The sequence below is a fragment of the Aristolochia californica genome, unplaced genomic scaffold, assembly GCF_029961685.1.
Source record: "Aristolochia californica isolate CCGP_79_NKW_82.1479 unplaced genomic scaffold, dmAriCali1.0.hap1 SCAF_5, whole genome shotgun sequence".
Taxonomy (NCBI): Eukaryota; Viridiplantae; Streptophyta; class Magnoliopsida; order Piperales; family Aristolochiaceae; genus Aristolochia; species Aristolochia californica.
The window spans coordinates 42,015,205-42,032,426 of record NW_027182214.1 but is presented as its reverse complement, the minus strand read 5'-3'; the positions used below and the strand labels follow the sequence as shown (position 1 = coordinate 42,032,426).

The 17,222-nt window shown below is 39.0% G+C and overlaps 2 protein-coding genes across 2 annotated transcripts; both read left to right on the top strand.

Moving 5' to 3' along the window:
* The first annotated feature begins 332 nt into the window (after positions 1–332).
* LOC137965867 (ABC transporter B family member 20) lies at positions 333–9,782 on the top strand. The gene is made up of 11 exons (XM_068812239.1): positions 333–1,033; positions 4,037–4,091; positions 4,193–4,368; positions 4,470–4,670; positions 4,933–5,192; positions 5,296–5,606; positions 5,690–5,913; positions 5,985–6,325; positions 6,845–7,644; positions 7,755–7,996; positions 8,115–9,782. The coding sequence occupies exons 1-11, from the start codon at positions 659–661 to the stop codon at positions 9,342–9,344; spliced, it is 4,215 nt and encodes a 1,404-aa protein (XP_068668340.1). The 5' UTR covers positions 333–658; the 3' UTR covers positions 9,345–9,782.
* A 1,477-nt stretch (positions 9,783–11,259) lies between these two features.
* LOC137965501 (vacuolar fusion protein MON1 homolog) lies at positions 11,260–16,806 on the top strand. The gene is made up of 14 exons (XM_068811762.1): positions 11,260–11,828; positions 12,003–12,082; positions 12,166–12,237; positions 12,337–12,376; positions 12,670–12,771; positions 12,899–13,020; positions 13,239–13,371; positions 14,629–14,720; positions 14,819–14,900; positions 15,243–15,307; positions 15,527–15,817; positions 15,942–16,033; positions 16,235–16,299; positions 16,400–16,806. Exons 1-14 carry the CDS (start codon positions 11,298–11,300, stop codon positions 16,493–16,495), a joined length of 1,863 nt encoding a protein of 620 aa, XP_068667863.1. The 5' UTR covers positions 11,260–11,297; the 3' UTR covers positions 16,496–16,806.
* Positions 16,807–17,222: the final 416 nt, after the last annotated feature.

Here is a 17,222-nt window from a genome sequence, read left to right as displayed (position 1 = left end):
TCAATTGGCTGATGGGTTCCCTTGTAGCTGAATCAGTCGTCTTACGAGTGTCTCACTGTAGAGATTGCGACGAAGTATTCTAACGACCGTTGCCACTGGCCAGTTCCCGGTCAACGCATTATCGATAATTAGGTTTTAATGTGATTAATGAATTTTTGCCTTTGATTATGTTATTATTAATCGCCAAAATCCAAATCGAAAGATTCTTCCGGTTTTTCGTTTGCGCTGGAAAACTGGGAAAAAAGGCGAGGCGTAATGATTCCTGCCTCTGTCCGGTTATTTTCCGAAAGCAAGTAAGAAAAAAAAAAATAAGACCGACGCCGCTTCGCTTTTGACGCCTCACCGGAAAGGAAAGAAAAAAAAGAGACGGCTGCTTCGCTCGACGCCACGCCGGAAAAGTTGTCACGAATTGTTAAAAAGTGTGGCTCTTCTCAGACGGCGCACTTGCTTGCCTCTCCTGATATCAGACCTCCTTTTCTTTTCACCCTTTCTTTGTTACTCTGATTACTTTTCCAGTTTGGGGGTTTCTGATGAGGGACGGAAAATGAAGAGTCCGTTGGTTCCGCTGGTTATGCTGCTATGTGCCTGTTTGTGATGGTGAAAGGCTTCTGAGGGTTGATGAATTAGGGCTAGGGTTTAGGGTTTTAAGCCTTCAAGGATGATGATCTCTCGCGGACTCTTCGGTTGGTCCCCGCCGCACATCCAGCCGTTGACGCCGGTGTCTGAAGTCTCCGAGCCGCCGGAATCTCCGTCTCCGTACCTCGATTCGAATGTTGAGTCTGTGCCTGTAGAGGAGGACCCGGGGATTGAGGAAGCGGAGGAGATTGAGCCGCCTCCGGCTGCTGTGCCTTTCTCGCGACTGTTTGCTTGCGCCGATGGATTCGATTGGTTCCTTATGGTTGTTGGATCGATTGCTGCCGCGGCTCATGGGACTGCGCTTGTCGTCTATTTGCACTTTTTTGGAAAGGTCCTCCAGTTGCTCAGCTCCGAACCGCATCTGTCCAACGGTCAGCTCTTTGACGAATTCAGTAAGGTGTGTTTCATAAGCACTGACTGAGCCTTGTTGCTTGTTTTGTCTTTTTCAATTTTCATTGCCTCGTTTCCTTTTCGTGAATTTGCTGAACATGTCGACAAGTCATAAAAAACTACTCCTTCCCTAGTCTATGTGGTTACTGGATGAACCTCTTTGGCCAGTTCGGTGAAGGCTATGCCAAAAAGCAGTCTCTTGTAGTGTAATTCCCTTATTCTATGCGGTTGCTGGATGAACCTGTTACCCAATTTGCGAAGTCTAGACCAAAAAGACAAGTCTCATGTAGTGTAATTCGTTCTGCTTTCATTTTCATCATGTGTAAACTGGTTGTCACTATTTATTTGGGAGAAATATTGACGGTGCCTTTGAGCAATTGGTTGATACGTTGCGTTGTTTCCTCTGGCCAATCTAACCACCTCGAGAGATGAAATATGGTTCAGTGAATTCAGCGAATAATAGTTTTTAAGGTTCATTGGACTAGTAGAGTGGACAAAACATCAGTTGTTAATTAGTTTAGTTTTGCGCTCAAAGCTCTTCAACTGTGAAGTGTGGGGAGTTGCTGATTCCTATGGGTGGGTGTAATTGGAAAAAAAGTGCATGTAGGATAAGTTCTAATTATTGTGAGCTTCGTGGTGTCTTAGGTGTCTAGACTTTCCTGTATTTATTTATTTATTTATTTATCTCTCTATTGAAATAGTGTGAAGTTACACTTTACGGAAACTCAAGTGTTTTCCGGTGCTGCTTGTATGAGTTATGCCGTGCTCCCCTTGCGTGGGCTCAAATAAGTAGGTGCTGCTTCTTATAAGCATTTGGAGTTCATCTGAGTTTCATTGTCGCGGAGATCAGGTGATCTACTGTTAAAGGTTGTCAGTTCAACAATCACTCTTCAACGAGTCTTGAAATTAGAGGAACCTTATAATAAAGTTTAGATGTAATGAAATTTTATGCTTCCTGAAGACTTCCTTCAGTTGTTTTTTGCTTTTTGCTAGTTTTGATCCATGAGAATGTTGTTCAAACAAAAAAAAAAAGGAAAATTTTATCCTTTTGTATCATCAGGTGCCACCAATGAATCCATGATCATGTTCTTCTAGCGCATAGATATTTGGGAAGCTGCTGTACTGAAGAAACTCTTGATGTTTCTTGGAGTGGGATAGATAGGGTTATGATTGTCAAGATTGAAGCTTCTTTAGTACATGAAGGAATTGCAAGCTGCATACATACTCTTGCTGAGAGTTTAACCATGTGATTTGTTAAAAGTCGAGTGATTCAGGATTTTTTTAGGGTGGAAGTATCGCAGATCAATTATATAATCTTAGCAACTGTCACAGATCCATTATGTACTATAAGTAAAGCTGATGCAAGTATCACATGTGTGAGAGCTATATTCAATTGGGCCTTGGATGCATAGCAATGAAGTGGTCTGGTCTGGAGCTCTCTTTTTGGTGCTAGATTTTGATTCAGTGGGCACTCTTATGAATTGTGATGTTTGTTAACTAAGTAACATGGTTAGGATTATGTGTGCTCTCTTGTGGAGTTGGTCAACTTTTCTTAATTTCTCTTGTTGTGTGGGGTCTGGTGTTATTTAGTTTAGTAACCTTTAATGTGATTCTAGGCGATGGATTTACTTTTGACTGTTGTATGAGGTAATTTAGGTGATATGTCTTTATGGCATCTTTTGGGCCCTAGGATGAAAATTAAATTTCTGATGCCATGTAGGAGAAAATATATCATGCTTAAGCAAGAAGCTGAGTATAGAATAATTTTAATGCATTATAAAGTTGTCATCTAGGAGAAGCATTGTAACCAAGGCACAAGTTTTTGGTGCCTTAATTAAGGGTTGAAAATTTTAAGATGTCATGCTCATTATATCTTTGCTATCTTTTGACATGTGTGTGTATGCATAGGCTGCTCTCTTGTCTAACAGTCAAGGTTGCTGCTGCTGTATGCTTAATATATTTTTTATCTGTCGTCTTTTCTAATTGAGGGAAGTTTTTTTGTTAAAAATTAGCCATGTCTCTCTGGTTATGAAAGTTTGTGTTGTTTCTGCAGAAAAAGTGAAAAGGGTTCAGTATTATTACGTGCTCTATAAGTGTTATATCATATGCACTCAAAGGGCAGGTGCTGGCATATTTGCCTGAGATAGCATACTGAAGCACTTGCTGATGATTGGCATCAGTAGTAATTATAATTGTTGGAAAAGCATCTGAGTGATTAATAGCTCACTAGGATAACAGACTCTAATTCAACTTTTTTGAGTACTTGCTATCATCAATAGCCATGTTTCATAATTTGAAAATTGGGCACCCTGGAAATACTAGCCAGTGAGCCAAAGAAAGATGATGAAGAATTGACCATAATGAGCACTAAGTAACTTTTGAGAGATCTCCTAATCTGTGGTATAAGAATTGAAATCGTGAGCATTAGCATGTAGATTCCACACTCAAGTGGTAGTACAAGGTCCTTAGTTGTTGTTCTTGAGAAGTTTTTATGGGTGCCCTGTTCACTGCATTCTTTACTTTGGCTCTGGTGAGTGAATAATCATTTAGTCCTCCTTTTTCAGGTCAACATATACAAATTAGACTAACTGTCAGTGGAAGTGAAACTTTGAAAGATGGGTATTTATATTTATAATTAGTTCCTCTCTTTCTTATCTACCTTGTATTTGTTTCCTTAGTTATTTACTAGAGCAGACTAGTGATAAATCTTTGGACTCTCTTACATTTCTGTTTAATAATGTGAACTAGGCTACCTTGCTTCATTTTGGTGCTTGGCTTTGGCGACAGTTGGTTCATGTTTTGTTGTCAGCAGTTAATATGTTTTGTTGTGCATTGCTTCGAACTTGATTAAAAGAATTCAGCAACGGAAATTTATATTATGTTAAGAATTATGATCATCTTTTTTCATACTGAATGAGTTACTTCTTGAATGTTTGCATGCTGTGTGCAAGATTAATGAGCACTTAGCCAATGTTCCATAATGATTTACTTTTTCTTGTTTATTTTGCAGCATGTCCTATACATTGTTTATATAGCCTCGGGTGTTTTTGTCGCCGGATGGATTGGTACGATGATATGATCGAACTCTTGCGCTGTCAATTTTCATCTAGTTGCTGTAGCTAGATGTAGTTTTCTAGGCTTCTAAACTATTTCGTATGTTTGATAGAGGTTTCATGCTGGATTCTTACGGGGGAGAGACAGACAGCAGTCATTAGGTCAAAGTACGTGCAAGTGTTACTCAATCAGGACATGAGTTTTTTTGACACATATGGAAACAATGGGGATATTGTGAGCCAAGTTTTGAGTGATGTACTTCTGATCCAGTCCGCTCTTAGTGAGAAAGTATGTCTCAGTTGCTGTACTGAAAATATACAAACTAGTCTCTTGTAATTGATCCCCACCTCTAACAATGCATCCATTTCTGTTTCTCTCTATAAAAACAGGTTGGAAATTATATACATAACATGGCAACATTTTTTGGTGGTCTTGTGATTGGATTAATCAACTGTTGGCAAATTGCGATCCTGACATTAGGCACTGGCCCATTCATCGTTGCTGCTGGAGGAATTTCTAACATCTTTTTACATAGACTAGCTGAAAATATTCAAGATGCATATGCTGAGGCGGCAAGCATTGCCGAGCAGGTAGCATATTTTATTTTCTCTTATTTATGCTTTCGGAGTTGGTCTTCCAAACAATTTTTTTTTTTTTTTTTTTTGTAGTTTAAACAGGCCTGCTGTCTGTATGTTGGTTAATTTATTTAATTGTTTGTCAACATGTATATAACTCAATAATGTTAGGCTAAATTTGAGTGTTACTTTCAGTGTGATTCTAGTGAGATGCTATGTCATACCGTTTGTATTGAATACCTTCTTCTAAATTCACTTTACTGTGTTTTGCTTGTAGGCTGTTTCATACATTAGAACTCTATATGCGTTCACAAATGAGACACTGGCTAAGTACTCTTATGCAACATCACTTCAAGCAACCCTTAGATATGGTATACTGATAAGTCTTGTGCAAGGACTTGGACTTGGATTTACATATGGGCTTGCTATTTGTTCTTGTGCCTTGCAACTTTGGGTTGGAAGATTCCTTGTTTCTCGTGGGAAAGCCAATGGTGGTGAAATCTTAACAGCCCTTTTTGCTGTTATACTGAGCGGCCTGTAAGCATCCTCTTTTTGAAAACGTTTTTTATTTACGCATATCTTTTAATATTGTCGAGTGATTCAATCCTCAAATACAGCTGTCATACTTTTATTTTTCCAGGGGATTAAATCAAGCTGCGACAAACTTCTATTCATTTGAGCAAGGCAGAATTGCTGCTTACAGGCTATATGAGATGATAAGCCGTTCAACTTCCACTGTTAATCAGGAAGGAAATACACTTTCTTCTGTTCAAGGGAACATAGAGTTCCGAAATGTGTATTTCAGCTACCTCTCCCGTCCTGAGATTCCCATCTTAAGTGGGTTTTACCTGACTGTGCCTGCTAGAAAAACTGTGGCTCTTGTTGGCAGGAATGGCTCTGGAAAGAGTAGTATAATTCCTCTCATGGAGCGGTTTTATGATCCTACATTAGGTATGCACCTTTAAGAATTCATCTACTCCCTGAGTAAAGGCATCCTGCTCTTTCTCTGATGGTTATTTTCTTCAATTGTGCAGGAGAGGTTCTTCTGGATGGAGAGAACATTAAAAGCCTGAAACTAGAATGGTTAAGAAGCCAGATTGGTTTGGTCACACAGGAACCTGCCCTTTTAAGTTTGAGCATAAGGGATAACATTGCATATGGGCGATCAGATGCTACTTTTGATCAGATTGAGGAAGCAGCAAAAATAGCCCATGCTCATACATTTATTACTTCACTTCGCAAAGGATATGATTCACAGGTAAAATCAGGGTTGCTATTTAGATTTCAGTTTTTCCCCATGCACATGTTTAATTGTTTCTTATGATTCAGGTGGGTAGGGCTGGTCTGCTATTAACTGAAGAGCAAAAGATAAAACTTTCAATTGCAAGGGCGGTGCTTTCAAATCCATCTATTCTTCTGTTGGATGAAGTGACCGGAGGTCTTGACTTTGAGGCAGAAAGGGCTGTTCAAGAGGCACTGGATATCCTAATGTTGGGGAGATCGACAATCATTATTGCTAGGAGGCTTAGCCTAATTAGAAATGCAGATTATATTGCTGTAATGGAGGAGGGCCAACTTGTTGAAATGGGTACTCATGATGAGTTGCTAACATTGGATGGTCTGTATGCAGAGCTTTTGCGCTGTGAAGAAGCTTCAAAGCTTCCTAAGAGGTATGTTGTAGCATTAAACATTTCAGCTTAACAAAAAACACTGGGTTTCAAAAAGTTTTGGAGCCAATATATCCACTTCAAATTGTGTCATCTGGCACTTAAAATTCAATCATCAGTGCTGTACCATTGATCTTCTAGTGCCAATGTGAAGAAATAGTCCCACATGGATTAATGAGTACAAAGATGAACCTTGGACCCAACTTCACAACTAGTTCACTCTTTCTCTCTCTCTCTCTCAAGTTCAATCATTTACTTTTTTACCAAGTTTTATCATTTACTTGTACATTCTTCTTCTTTTATAAAATCATTTAAAATTAGAGTTTCTCATTTAACTGAAACAATATTGGTTTGCAAATCATTTCAAAAAAAGAAAATAATGGTTTGCAAAAACTAGTTAGATGTTTTTTTTTTTGGAGAACATTGTTGATCAGGAAAACTGTCAAAATTACATTTTTTTTGTACAAGACGCTTTGTCAGGCCTCCAAGATGTTGATATGATTTTTTATTTTGTTGGTTCAGGACACCGATAAAAACTTACAAGGAAACTTCAACTTTTCAAATCGAAAAGGATTCATCTGTGAGCCACAACTTCCAAGAATCATCTTCTCCAAAGTTGATTAAATCATCTTCTGTCCATAGGGTCCATGGGGTACATGCATTTCGGAATCCAGATTCTACAGTGAATTCTCAAGAATCACCAAAGACCCAGAGCCCGCTGTCTGAGCAAATGCTGGAAAATGGACTCCCTGCATTGGATGCACCAGAAAAAGCACCTTCTATAAAGAGACAGGACAGCTTTGAGTTGAGATTGCCCGAGTTACCAAAAATTGATGTTCACCCTGGACATCATCAACAGGGATCAAATGCTTCAGACCCTGAGTCACCGATCTCACCACTCTTGACATCTGATCCCAAAAATGAGAGGTCCCACTCCAAGACATTTAGTAGGCCTCTTGGTCAGTTTGATGAGATGCCTACAACTTATCAAGACTCGAAGGACCCTAACAATCAGAAGCCACCTTCCTTTTGGAGGCTTGCAGAGCTTAGCCTAGCTGAGTGGCTTTATGCACTGCTAGGTAGCAGTGGTGCTGCCATTTTTGGTTCTTTTAATCCTCTTCTTGCTTATATTCTATCTATGATAGTAGTGGCATATTATACAGCTGACAGCCATCATCATCTACGCCATGAAGTGGATAAATGGTGCTTGGTCATTGCATGTATGGGAATTGTTACCGTGGTTGCGAATTTCCTCCAGCATTTCTATTTTGGTATAATGGGGGAGAAAATGACTGAGCGAGTTCGTAGGATGATGTTCTCAGGTGAAAGAAATTTCTGGACTTCGATGAAACAATTTTTGTGTTTCTTGTGGGGTTCCCCTTCAACAAGAAAGATGCAGAAGTTCATTCATTGTTTGGATGTTTCTTTTCAGCTATGCTGCGGAATGAAGTCGGGTGGTTTGATGAAGAGGAGAACAGTGCAGATACATTGTCAATGCGTTTGGCAAATGATGCTACATTTGTTCGTGCTGCTTTCAGCAACCGCCTTTCTATATTTATTCAGGACTCAGCTGCTGTGATTGTGGCCCTTCTGATAGGAATGATTCTTGAATGGCGTTTGGCACTAGTGGCTTTGGCCACCATACCCATTCTTACAGTTTCTGCAATTGCACAGGTTTGCAGTTAGCCCACTGTCATGATTCTGCTCAATGGATATTTCCTTGAACCATCTTTGGGACCTGTAATTGATGAACTTTATTATGTTCAATTGACATCAAATTTCCCTTGTGCAGAAAATGTGGCTTGCTGGTTTCTCAAGAGGTATCCAGGAGATGCATCGAAAAGCCTCATTGGTTCTTGAGGATGCTGTTAGAAACATCTACACAGTGGTTGCATTCTGTGCTGGGAACAAAGTGATGGAGCTATATAGGCTACAGCTAGAGAGAATATTCAAGCAGAGTTTCTTGCACGGGTTGGGCATTGGTCTTGCCTTTGGCTTCTCACAATTTCTGCTTTTTGCTTGCAATGCCCTCCTCCTCTGGTACACAGCTACCTCTGTAAAGTCCGGTTATCTTACTCTTCGTACAGCTCTAAAGGAATACATGGTATTTTCTTTTGCAACCTTTGCACTGGTGGAACCTTTTGGTCTTGCACCTTACATACTTAAGCGGCGCAAGTCTCTTGTATCAGTTTTTGAAATTATCGATCGGGTCCCTAAGATCGATCCAGATGATAATGCAGGGCTGAAACCACCTAATGTTTACGGGAGTATTGACTTGAAAAATGTTGATTTCTGCTATCCCACTCGTCCTGAGATGATGGTCTTGAGCAATTTCAGCCTTAAAGTTAGTGGTGGACAGACAGTTGCTGTAGTCGGAGTTTCAGGCTCAGGAAAGAGTACAATTATCTCTTTGATAGAGAGATTTTATGATCCAGTTGCTGGTCAAGTCTTACTGGATGGAAGGGACTTGAAGCATTATAACTTGAGATGGTTGAGGACCCATTTAGGGCTTGTTCAGCAGGATCCAATTATATTCTCTACAACCATAAGGGAGAATATAATATATGCAAGACATAACGCAACTGAAGGTGAGATGAAAGAGGCAGCAAGGATAGCCAATGCTCACCACTTTATAAGCAGCTTGCCGCATGGTTATGACACACATGTGGGAATGAGGGGTGTAGATCTCACACCAGGGCAAAAGCAGAGGATAGCTATTGCTAGGGTGGTGCTTAAGAATGCTCCCATTTTGTTATTGGATGAGGCAAGCTCGGCAATTGAATCTGAGTCAAGTCGGGTGGTACAGGAGGCACTGGATACTCTCATCATGGGGAATAAGACTACTATACTAATTGCTCATCGAGCAGCTATGATGAGACATGTGGACAACATCGTAGTCCTGAATGGTGGGAAAATTGTGGAGCAGGGACCACATGATTCATTGGTTGCTATGAATGGGTTGTATGTTCGATTGATGCAGCCTCACTTTGCAAAGGGACTAAGGCAACATCGGCTCGTCTAGATAGGTGGACATTCTTTCCATGCCGAGCAGTAACTTTTGGTGGCTGCACGGTTTTGTTCTCTTTCAACCCGTCTTTGCAGGTCATTGGAACACAAGGGAACGCATGTGCCTTCTGGACCATTTGTATTCTTTGTTGGTGTATACAGTACGAAGGGCAAAGAAAGAGAACTCTGAGAGGCGGGGCTTGTAACGTTGTTCAGATGTGAAATTCATAGATGGGTGGAGAGTGGAGAGTTTGGGTGATTAGAGGACTGTGATGCCATTCTTTTGGAGGCTTTAGCATCCTGCACACAAGATGCCATTGCCTCCTGTGGTGTATTAATTTGTTATTTAAGCTTGGAAAAAGGTGCTGGGAGAAAATTATATTGAGGTTGTGGTGGTTTGATGTCGAACAGTTTGGCAAATTCAATTTTGCTTTTAACATGTATGATATTTACAGCATGCTTCCTAGCAACTTCAGCTCTCGTGCAACATTTAACTGGGCTGCGAATCCATGGTTATAACTGGCTATTACAAGGACTTAAATAGGAAATGAATCTGTAGCATGTTTGCTGTAAAATTGAAGCGGATTTACTGCTTCTTTATGTACAGCAAAATTTTGACCAAAGGTGCTTGTTGTCTAGGATAAAACAATACCAACGAACACAAGTAAACAGTTCTTGGTTCTCATATCCGATGCCTAACAATATAAACCAATCGGCCAATTGTTTATAGGTTTTAAGGAATTAAGATCTGACATTCTGCAGAGGCAGGATCCGATCTTTGAAAGCTGAATCATGCTCTCTGAACTCTGAAGTCCCAAGTGAATGATACAAGAAAAAAAAAAAAAAAAAAAGTGAAGGACTCATAAACAGAGAAGATCTTGTACAATATTGTTGAATCATATTTATGAAACCGACCCTCCAATCTGAGGGGTAATACTATAGAGTACCCATCCATGGGATCAACAAATGGCTCTGTATTCATCAGGCTCTTCTGCATGGATGGAAAAGAAAAAATCTGTTGGATTGACCCAGCAGATGCCATGCCAGAACGGAACGAAGATAGGGAATGGTACCTTAATCTAAAGCAAACCTTCTTGAGAAGAGACTTGCTCCCAATGTGCCTATTCCGATGAGAATCACCCTTCTTCCAGAATACCCTGAATAAGTCGCAGTAAGAGTTTGGCTTTAGTTTCCGTAAAGAAAACACTAATGCATTTCTTCTGCAAATCCTAATTTCCATGAATTCCTCTGCACAATGACCACAAAGGGGTTCACAACCGGAATCTAATCCAGCATTCTATTGATGTCTTAAAAGAAAGCGTATAATGAAACCAGTTTCGACTAAAAAACTGAGATGAGAAGCTCACTCTCTTCTTCGTTAGCCAGTGTCTCTCTTGAGCAGGCCTTGGTAATAGGCAACGAAATCGCTCTCGAGCGCGTCATTGAGGGAGAACTTGGAACATATAGCTGGACATTATTTGATTTTGTATCAGTGAAAGTTCAAATCAATTAGGAATGAGAACTCCAGGGACTGAATTGCATTAAGAAAGAACTTGGTGGGTTAAGGATGAGAGGAAGGTTCCCGTGAGAAATGAAGCCGCCATTTCTGCCTGGAAAATGCAGTAGAAAAATTCTTTTATCTGTGAAGAGTAGAGAAGGCGCGCTGAAGATGAACAACCATGGGTCCCTGCTGTCTCTTTCTCTGCTTGGTGTGAACTCCGAAGAATTTCCATCATCGTCCCGGTGGAAAATATTTTTTGGGTGTTGGTGTATATAATGGAAAGTATCGTGGAAAGTGAATAAGGAATTTATTAATAAAATAATTTAAAATAGATTTAAATAATAAACTAAAAAATTAAATAAATTTAAATTTCTTGTTAATGGTTTAAGTGATGGGAAGCTCGTTAAAACTTCCCCCCCTTTCCCGTCGTTCCTACCAAACTCTCAAATTTTCGGTTCCAAAACCCTCATGGACTCCGTTGCAGATGCCGATTCCAATTCAGTTCCTCCCTCCCTCCTCGCCGATCAACATAACCCTAATCCTTCCGAGCAGATCGTTAATCGCCTCAAACGTGTGTCACTTGTCGACGCCGACACTTCGGCCGCTGATGCACCTGTCCAACATCCAATTGATGAGGATTTTCATGCCGGCGTCAATGGCGTTCTTGATGCGAGGTCTGGAAGTGAAGAAGAGAACAAAAAGGAGAAGCGGGAGCAAGAGGAAGGAGAAGCGACTGGGGATGTTTTAGTTCCTGCAGTTGCTGGTACGGAGGAGACGGAGGTTGGGAAATCTTCTTCGGTTGCGGGTTTGAGGGATAATTCGGAGATTGAGGTGGAAGAATCGTCAAGCTCCAGCAGCAGTGGGTACGCGGGGGAGAGGGGTACTAGTAATGCAACCAGTAGTACGGGGATTGAGGAAGTTAGGGAAGATGGAGGGATTGCTGAAGCTGATGCAGCAGATTCTTCCGAGTGGACACCGGGGAAGCGGCACGTTGATGAGGTCAGTGTGATAATTTTCCATTTTATAGTCATCTATGGGCTTTAATGGCTGTAAAACTTTGTGAATTTGTGTTTTACTGGGCATTGAAATCTAACGGATCCTCTAACTTTGTCACTTTTGCTTATGTAAGTTCTCTGCTTACTTATTTTATCATTAATCACAATGTGTGTGCAGGACGATGGTTCTGTTTCATGGAGAAAAAGAAAAAAACACTTTTTTGTGTTAAGTCACTCTGGAAAGCCAATATACTCTAGGTTTGTCTGTGTTTCTCACCTTCATATCAAAATAAATCGGGAGAAGCAGTTTCTGATCTATGATTAACTTTAATTTCTTCCAGATATGGAGACGAACATAGATTAGCTGGATTTTCTGCAACTTTGCAAGCCATTATTTCCTTTGTGCAGAACGGGTAAAATTACTGGCACTAGCTTTACGGAATCCTGTTTAACTAGAACTTCAAGCTACACTGCTTCAATTCTGTTCATTTTTTTTTCTGGTCTCTTTCTAGTGGAGATCGTGTGAATCTTGTAAGGGCTGGAAATCATCAGGTCAGTTTTTTGCCCTTGTTTTATCCTATCTGAGTTGAGTGAAAGAGTTATGCTGGCATAGTTTCATTTGTTAAAAGATTTGGCTGAAATACCTTCCATCCTCTTGCCTTGAACCCAATGTAACTATTAAAAAAATTTCATGCAAGACAGCTGATTCACATAGCATACTGCATGTTTTGTAATAATTTATCTTCTAGATATTTTTTTTTTCAAAAGTTTCTAGGATTCATATCTTCTAGATATTGGCAGCATCAATGTTTTAGGATAATGACCAGAAATTGTTTTGTGCCCAGGTGGTTTTTCTTGTGAAAGGCCCTATATATCTGGTCTGTATCAGCTGTACAGAGGAGCCTTATGAGGCATTGAGGGGCCAGCTAGAACTTTTATATGGACAAGTAATTTGCTTACTTTCTGAATGGTTTTTATAAAGCTAATAATTGAATGTGGCTTCAGCATGTGCTTGTGTACTTTTTATTTTCATCTGCTCTTGCTTTAAAGGATTTTGTTTTGATTTGAATACAGATGCTTCTTATCTTGACAAGATCTGTAAACCGATGCTTTGAGAAGAATCCAAAGTTTGATATGACGCCCTTGCTTGGAGGAACTGATACCGTTTTTTCCTCTCTCATTCATTCTTTCAGTTGGTTTGTGCATTGCTCTCTCTCTCTCTCTCTCTTTCTTTTCTATCTCTTTTGGATTGTCTATGGAATCTCCTTACTTTTGTAATAGTATTTTATTAAAAAAATTTCAATGTTTTTTTGTTAATTCATGTTTGATTTCAGTTGGTTTGGGTTCTTTGGAAGTGGATGGGACAGAAATATTGGATGGTTTTGATTTTTTATTTTATTTTAATCTGTTTCAGGAACCCTGCAACATTTCTTCATGCATATACATGTCTGCCTCTTGCTTACCCAACAAGGCAAGCGGCTGGTGCTATATTACAAGATGTTGCTGATTCTGGTGTTCTTTTTGCGATATTGATGTGTAAGCACAAGGTTGGCTCTAAATATTCCTAGTGCCACCCCCTTTATTTTGTTCAATTGATTGATTTATATGCCATCAATCATTTTTTGTTAGTTGTTATCTTTTTAATAGTAATGGAAACAAGGAAAATAAAACATTGGAGACAAGAAGAGGGAAAGTATCGAATACAGGATGCCTTAGTGAACTTGTGAAAATCCCCTTTTCTACAAAGGTAAAGTTACCCCTAAGTTACTTCTCAGCATTAACCATTATTAGCCACCCCATTTAGTTTACTTATAGTATTAGGCTAATACTGTGCCCTCCTGGTTTTGATGGAGAAAAATTATTCAAATATCTACTTCTCTTCATAGGGAAGGAGATTTATGAGGATCAAACTTTAAATCATTTCAGTTGTCTTGTCACTGGCACTGAATAGAAAATTTCCTCTGCTTTCTTGAGTGCTGAAGAGAAAATCCAGATTTTATGGATTCACTCCATTTTTTTCCTTCTGTTTCTTGTTTTTTTTTTCTTCCTCTTCTTGCTTTGCAACCCCACTTCAATAATTCTTAGGGGCCTGAGTTAAATTCGTTGGTTTTGTTACTGGGATTAGTTGTTGCCATTTTTTGTGCCAAAATTATCTGGGAGTTTCCTTTTCCAACTAAGCCAGAATAGATGTTCTCTAAGTGTTCTTTGCCTATTAATTACCTTAAAGTAAGACTTTTTAAATATTGTTGACTTTTTATTTTTCTACGAATATTGCAAACACTCAAACACCCCTTACCAACTGTGAGACTTGAACCGATACTTCATTTTAAGAATCCGTCCCATGTGGTGATTGGGTGGGAGGATGAATTGACTGGGGTAAAATTTCTCTGATGTTGTTAGACAATATGTGGTCAGCTTGTTTGGCCACCTTGTATAAGAGGAGGTCTATGGTTAGGAATGTATATTTTTTCTTGAATGGTAGCTTGGAATGTATATGGATCACTATCATCTCAGAAGCCTTCTTGTCCATGTTATAATTTTGAGCCATTCTTTTTTTTACTTTTGATTTCAATTCTTAGAGCAAAAGCCCCTGGTTTGAGGTGGTTTTGGCATGTATCTAATCTACTAACTCCTCTTATGAATGCATCCCAAATAATTCAGTTGCAAATTAATACTAAATCACAAACATTTATTGCATATTTCCAGGGCCATGTCAATACTCTTTTGGGGGATTCAGAGTTCTTTTTTGGCTTTCTGAAACATTTGATATAATCTGTTATATTTCTGTTCTTTTGTTCGGGCAGGTTATCAGTCTTGTAGGAGCACCAAAATCGTCTCTTCATCCAGATGATATGCTCCTGCTTGCCAATTTTGTCTTGTCTTCTGAATCATTTCGGTGGGCACAGTATTTGGGATTATTCTCTTGTGAATGAAAATGCATCTTAATTTCAATTATGACCTACTCTTACTGTGTCTCATCTTCTCTCTTTGCAGGACTTCTGAATCATTTTCTCCCATCTGTTTGCCAAGATATAATCCCATGGCATTTCTATATGCTTATGTCCATTACCTCGATGTAAGCAAGATTTGCATCATTGGTTCTGTTTACATTATATTTGGTTCGCAACAGGGCGTCCCTTGATATCTCGTTATAGTACTTTGATATAGAGTGGGTCATAGTTTGTGCTACATGACTAGATGGATGCAGAGTTGTTGGCCTAAATTCTAGACTTCAGTTTAGGCCAACCCCTGAATCAGATTTTAAGTACTTGAAGAACTCTTCATGACCATTATTGAAGTGATGAAACTATTCACAGATATGTTACTTTAAATTATTGGCTATAAAAACCTTTTTTTTTTTATTCTTTTGCACTCCAAAAAGAAGAAAGCTAAATGCTAAATATTCCTCATTTTGCAGGTTGATACATATTTGGTGTTATTAACAACTAGTTCAGATTCCTTTTATCATCTTAAGGACTGCAGGTAGGGTAACATCTTTCTGCTTCAATATTCCTTATAACTTTAAATAATTAAAAGGTAGTTTTTTATTTTTGAATGTCTACCTATGACCATTAAGATGGGTTCAATTTACATGGACTGACAAACCCCCCTCATTAATTCGATGTGAAACATGATTTTAAACATTTAAGTTTTTTTTTTAATATCTACTCTTTTACTAAAATATTTTTATATTTTTTTCAGGATTCGCATTGAAACCGTCCTCCTGAAATCAAATGTTCTATGTGAGGTTCAGAGATCAATTCTGGATGGTGGACTCCATGTTGAAGATCTTCCTGTTGATTCTGCTTGCACTGGATCTTTATCTCTTCACCTTGGGCAAGATAGATCAATACCTGGATCTCCTGACAGATCCCATTCTGGCATTGGAGGGCCTGCTGGACTATGGCATTTTATATATAAAAGCATTTATCTGGATCAGTATGTGTCATCAGAATTCTCGTCACCTGTAAACAGTTCCAAACAGCAAAAGAGGTATAGTTCTGGTTTACTATTACCATTTATTCGATTATTGACTGTTCATTCTCTCACTCTAGTGAATTTTAATTTTTTTGCGGTTTGCTAACAGATAGACGGATACGTATTTGTATCCTTGCAGGTTGTACAGAGCTTATCAAAAGCTATATGCTTCCATGCACAGTAGACAATTAGGCCCTTATAAAACACAGTTCAGACGAGATGAAAACTATGGTACTGCATTTGAATTACTAGTGTCAAATCCTAATTGTATGACTGTTGTATGCATATCTATATGAGTGTGTATGCATTTATTCATTTTTCAGATTCTGTGACAACTGAGTTCTGCTTCTCTCAGCCTCTCTCTATGTTATTGTTTGGCTTCCTAGTGGTGCTCCACTTTAGGATCCTTACTCCAGTTTTCTTATGTTACAGTTTTATTGTGCTGGATCACTCAGGACTTTGAACTTTATGCAGCTTTTGATCCACTGGCTGACAAGGTTTGCTTCTTGATACTTTCTGAAACAATTGTCCTCTCAATGATCATGTATCTAATGTATCTAACACTATACTTGACCTTGGACTTTGTTGGATCTGTAGGCTTTGGCGATAAAAATTTGCAATCGAGTATGTCAATGGGTGAGAGACATTGAAAACGAGATTTTCTTATTAGGTGCAAGTCCATTTTCTTGGTGACTTCCATCAGAAGTATGTATATTAGGTCATTATATGCTGGTCTTTCTAATAATAAAAGTCCCCACCTATTATTTTCATTTCCTGTACACTGCTAGGAAATGGATCCTGGTCCATTTTCATCTGAGGTTGGGGTTTGGGTCGATGGCTGCAAAAATCAACCTCTGTTACATGGGAAATATGCTTTTATGTTGAAGTAGAAAATTAGGGAAGGAATTTTCTTTCTTTATTTATTTGAAAAATTACATGTAAAATACAAATTTTGTAAGGTAATATGTTTTTGTAATCTTCACAAGCCTGTATCCCATTTTGAATCTGGGTCACAGAGTTTAGCTTCTGTTTGAGCCGTCACTTCGCCATTGCAGATAGTTTCAAATTCTTGCATCTAAGAAGAAGGAATTTGAGCAAGTTCAATACATGTACAGTTCTCATAAAAAAAGATTCATATGATTAACCACACAGCATTAGTAGCGTTTTCCTCCTGAGTTGTGGAACCTCATCCAGTAAGGCTAGGTGAGGAGCTTGTACATACATGATTCCTTTTTTTTCTGTGCCAAGGTGCATTATTGAATGCAAAATCGTCAACTTTCAATCGGAATGAATAATCTGCCATTGTTGAATTGCATGAAGCTACGTTTTGTTCAATGTCAAGCGACAGAGGTTGCTACCACAAGAACCTGGAAATCTCTCACTCTTCCCCTCTCATCATCTTCCCTCGTTGATGAACCAA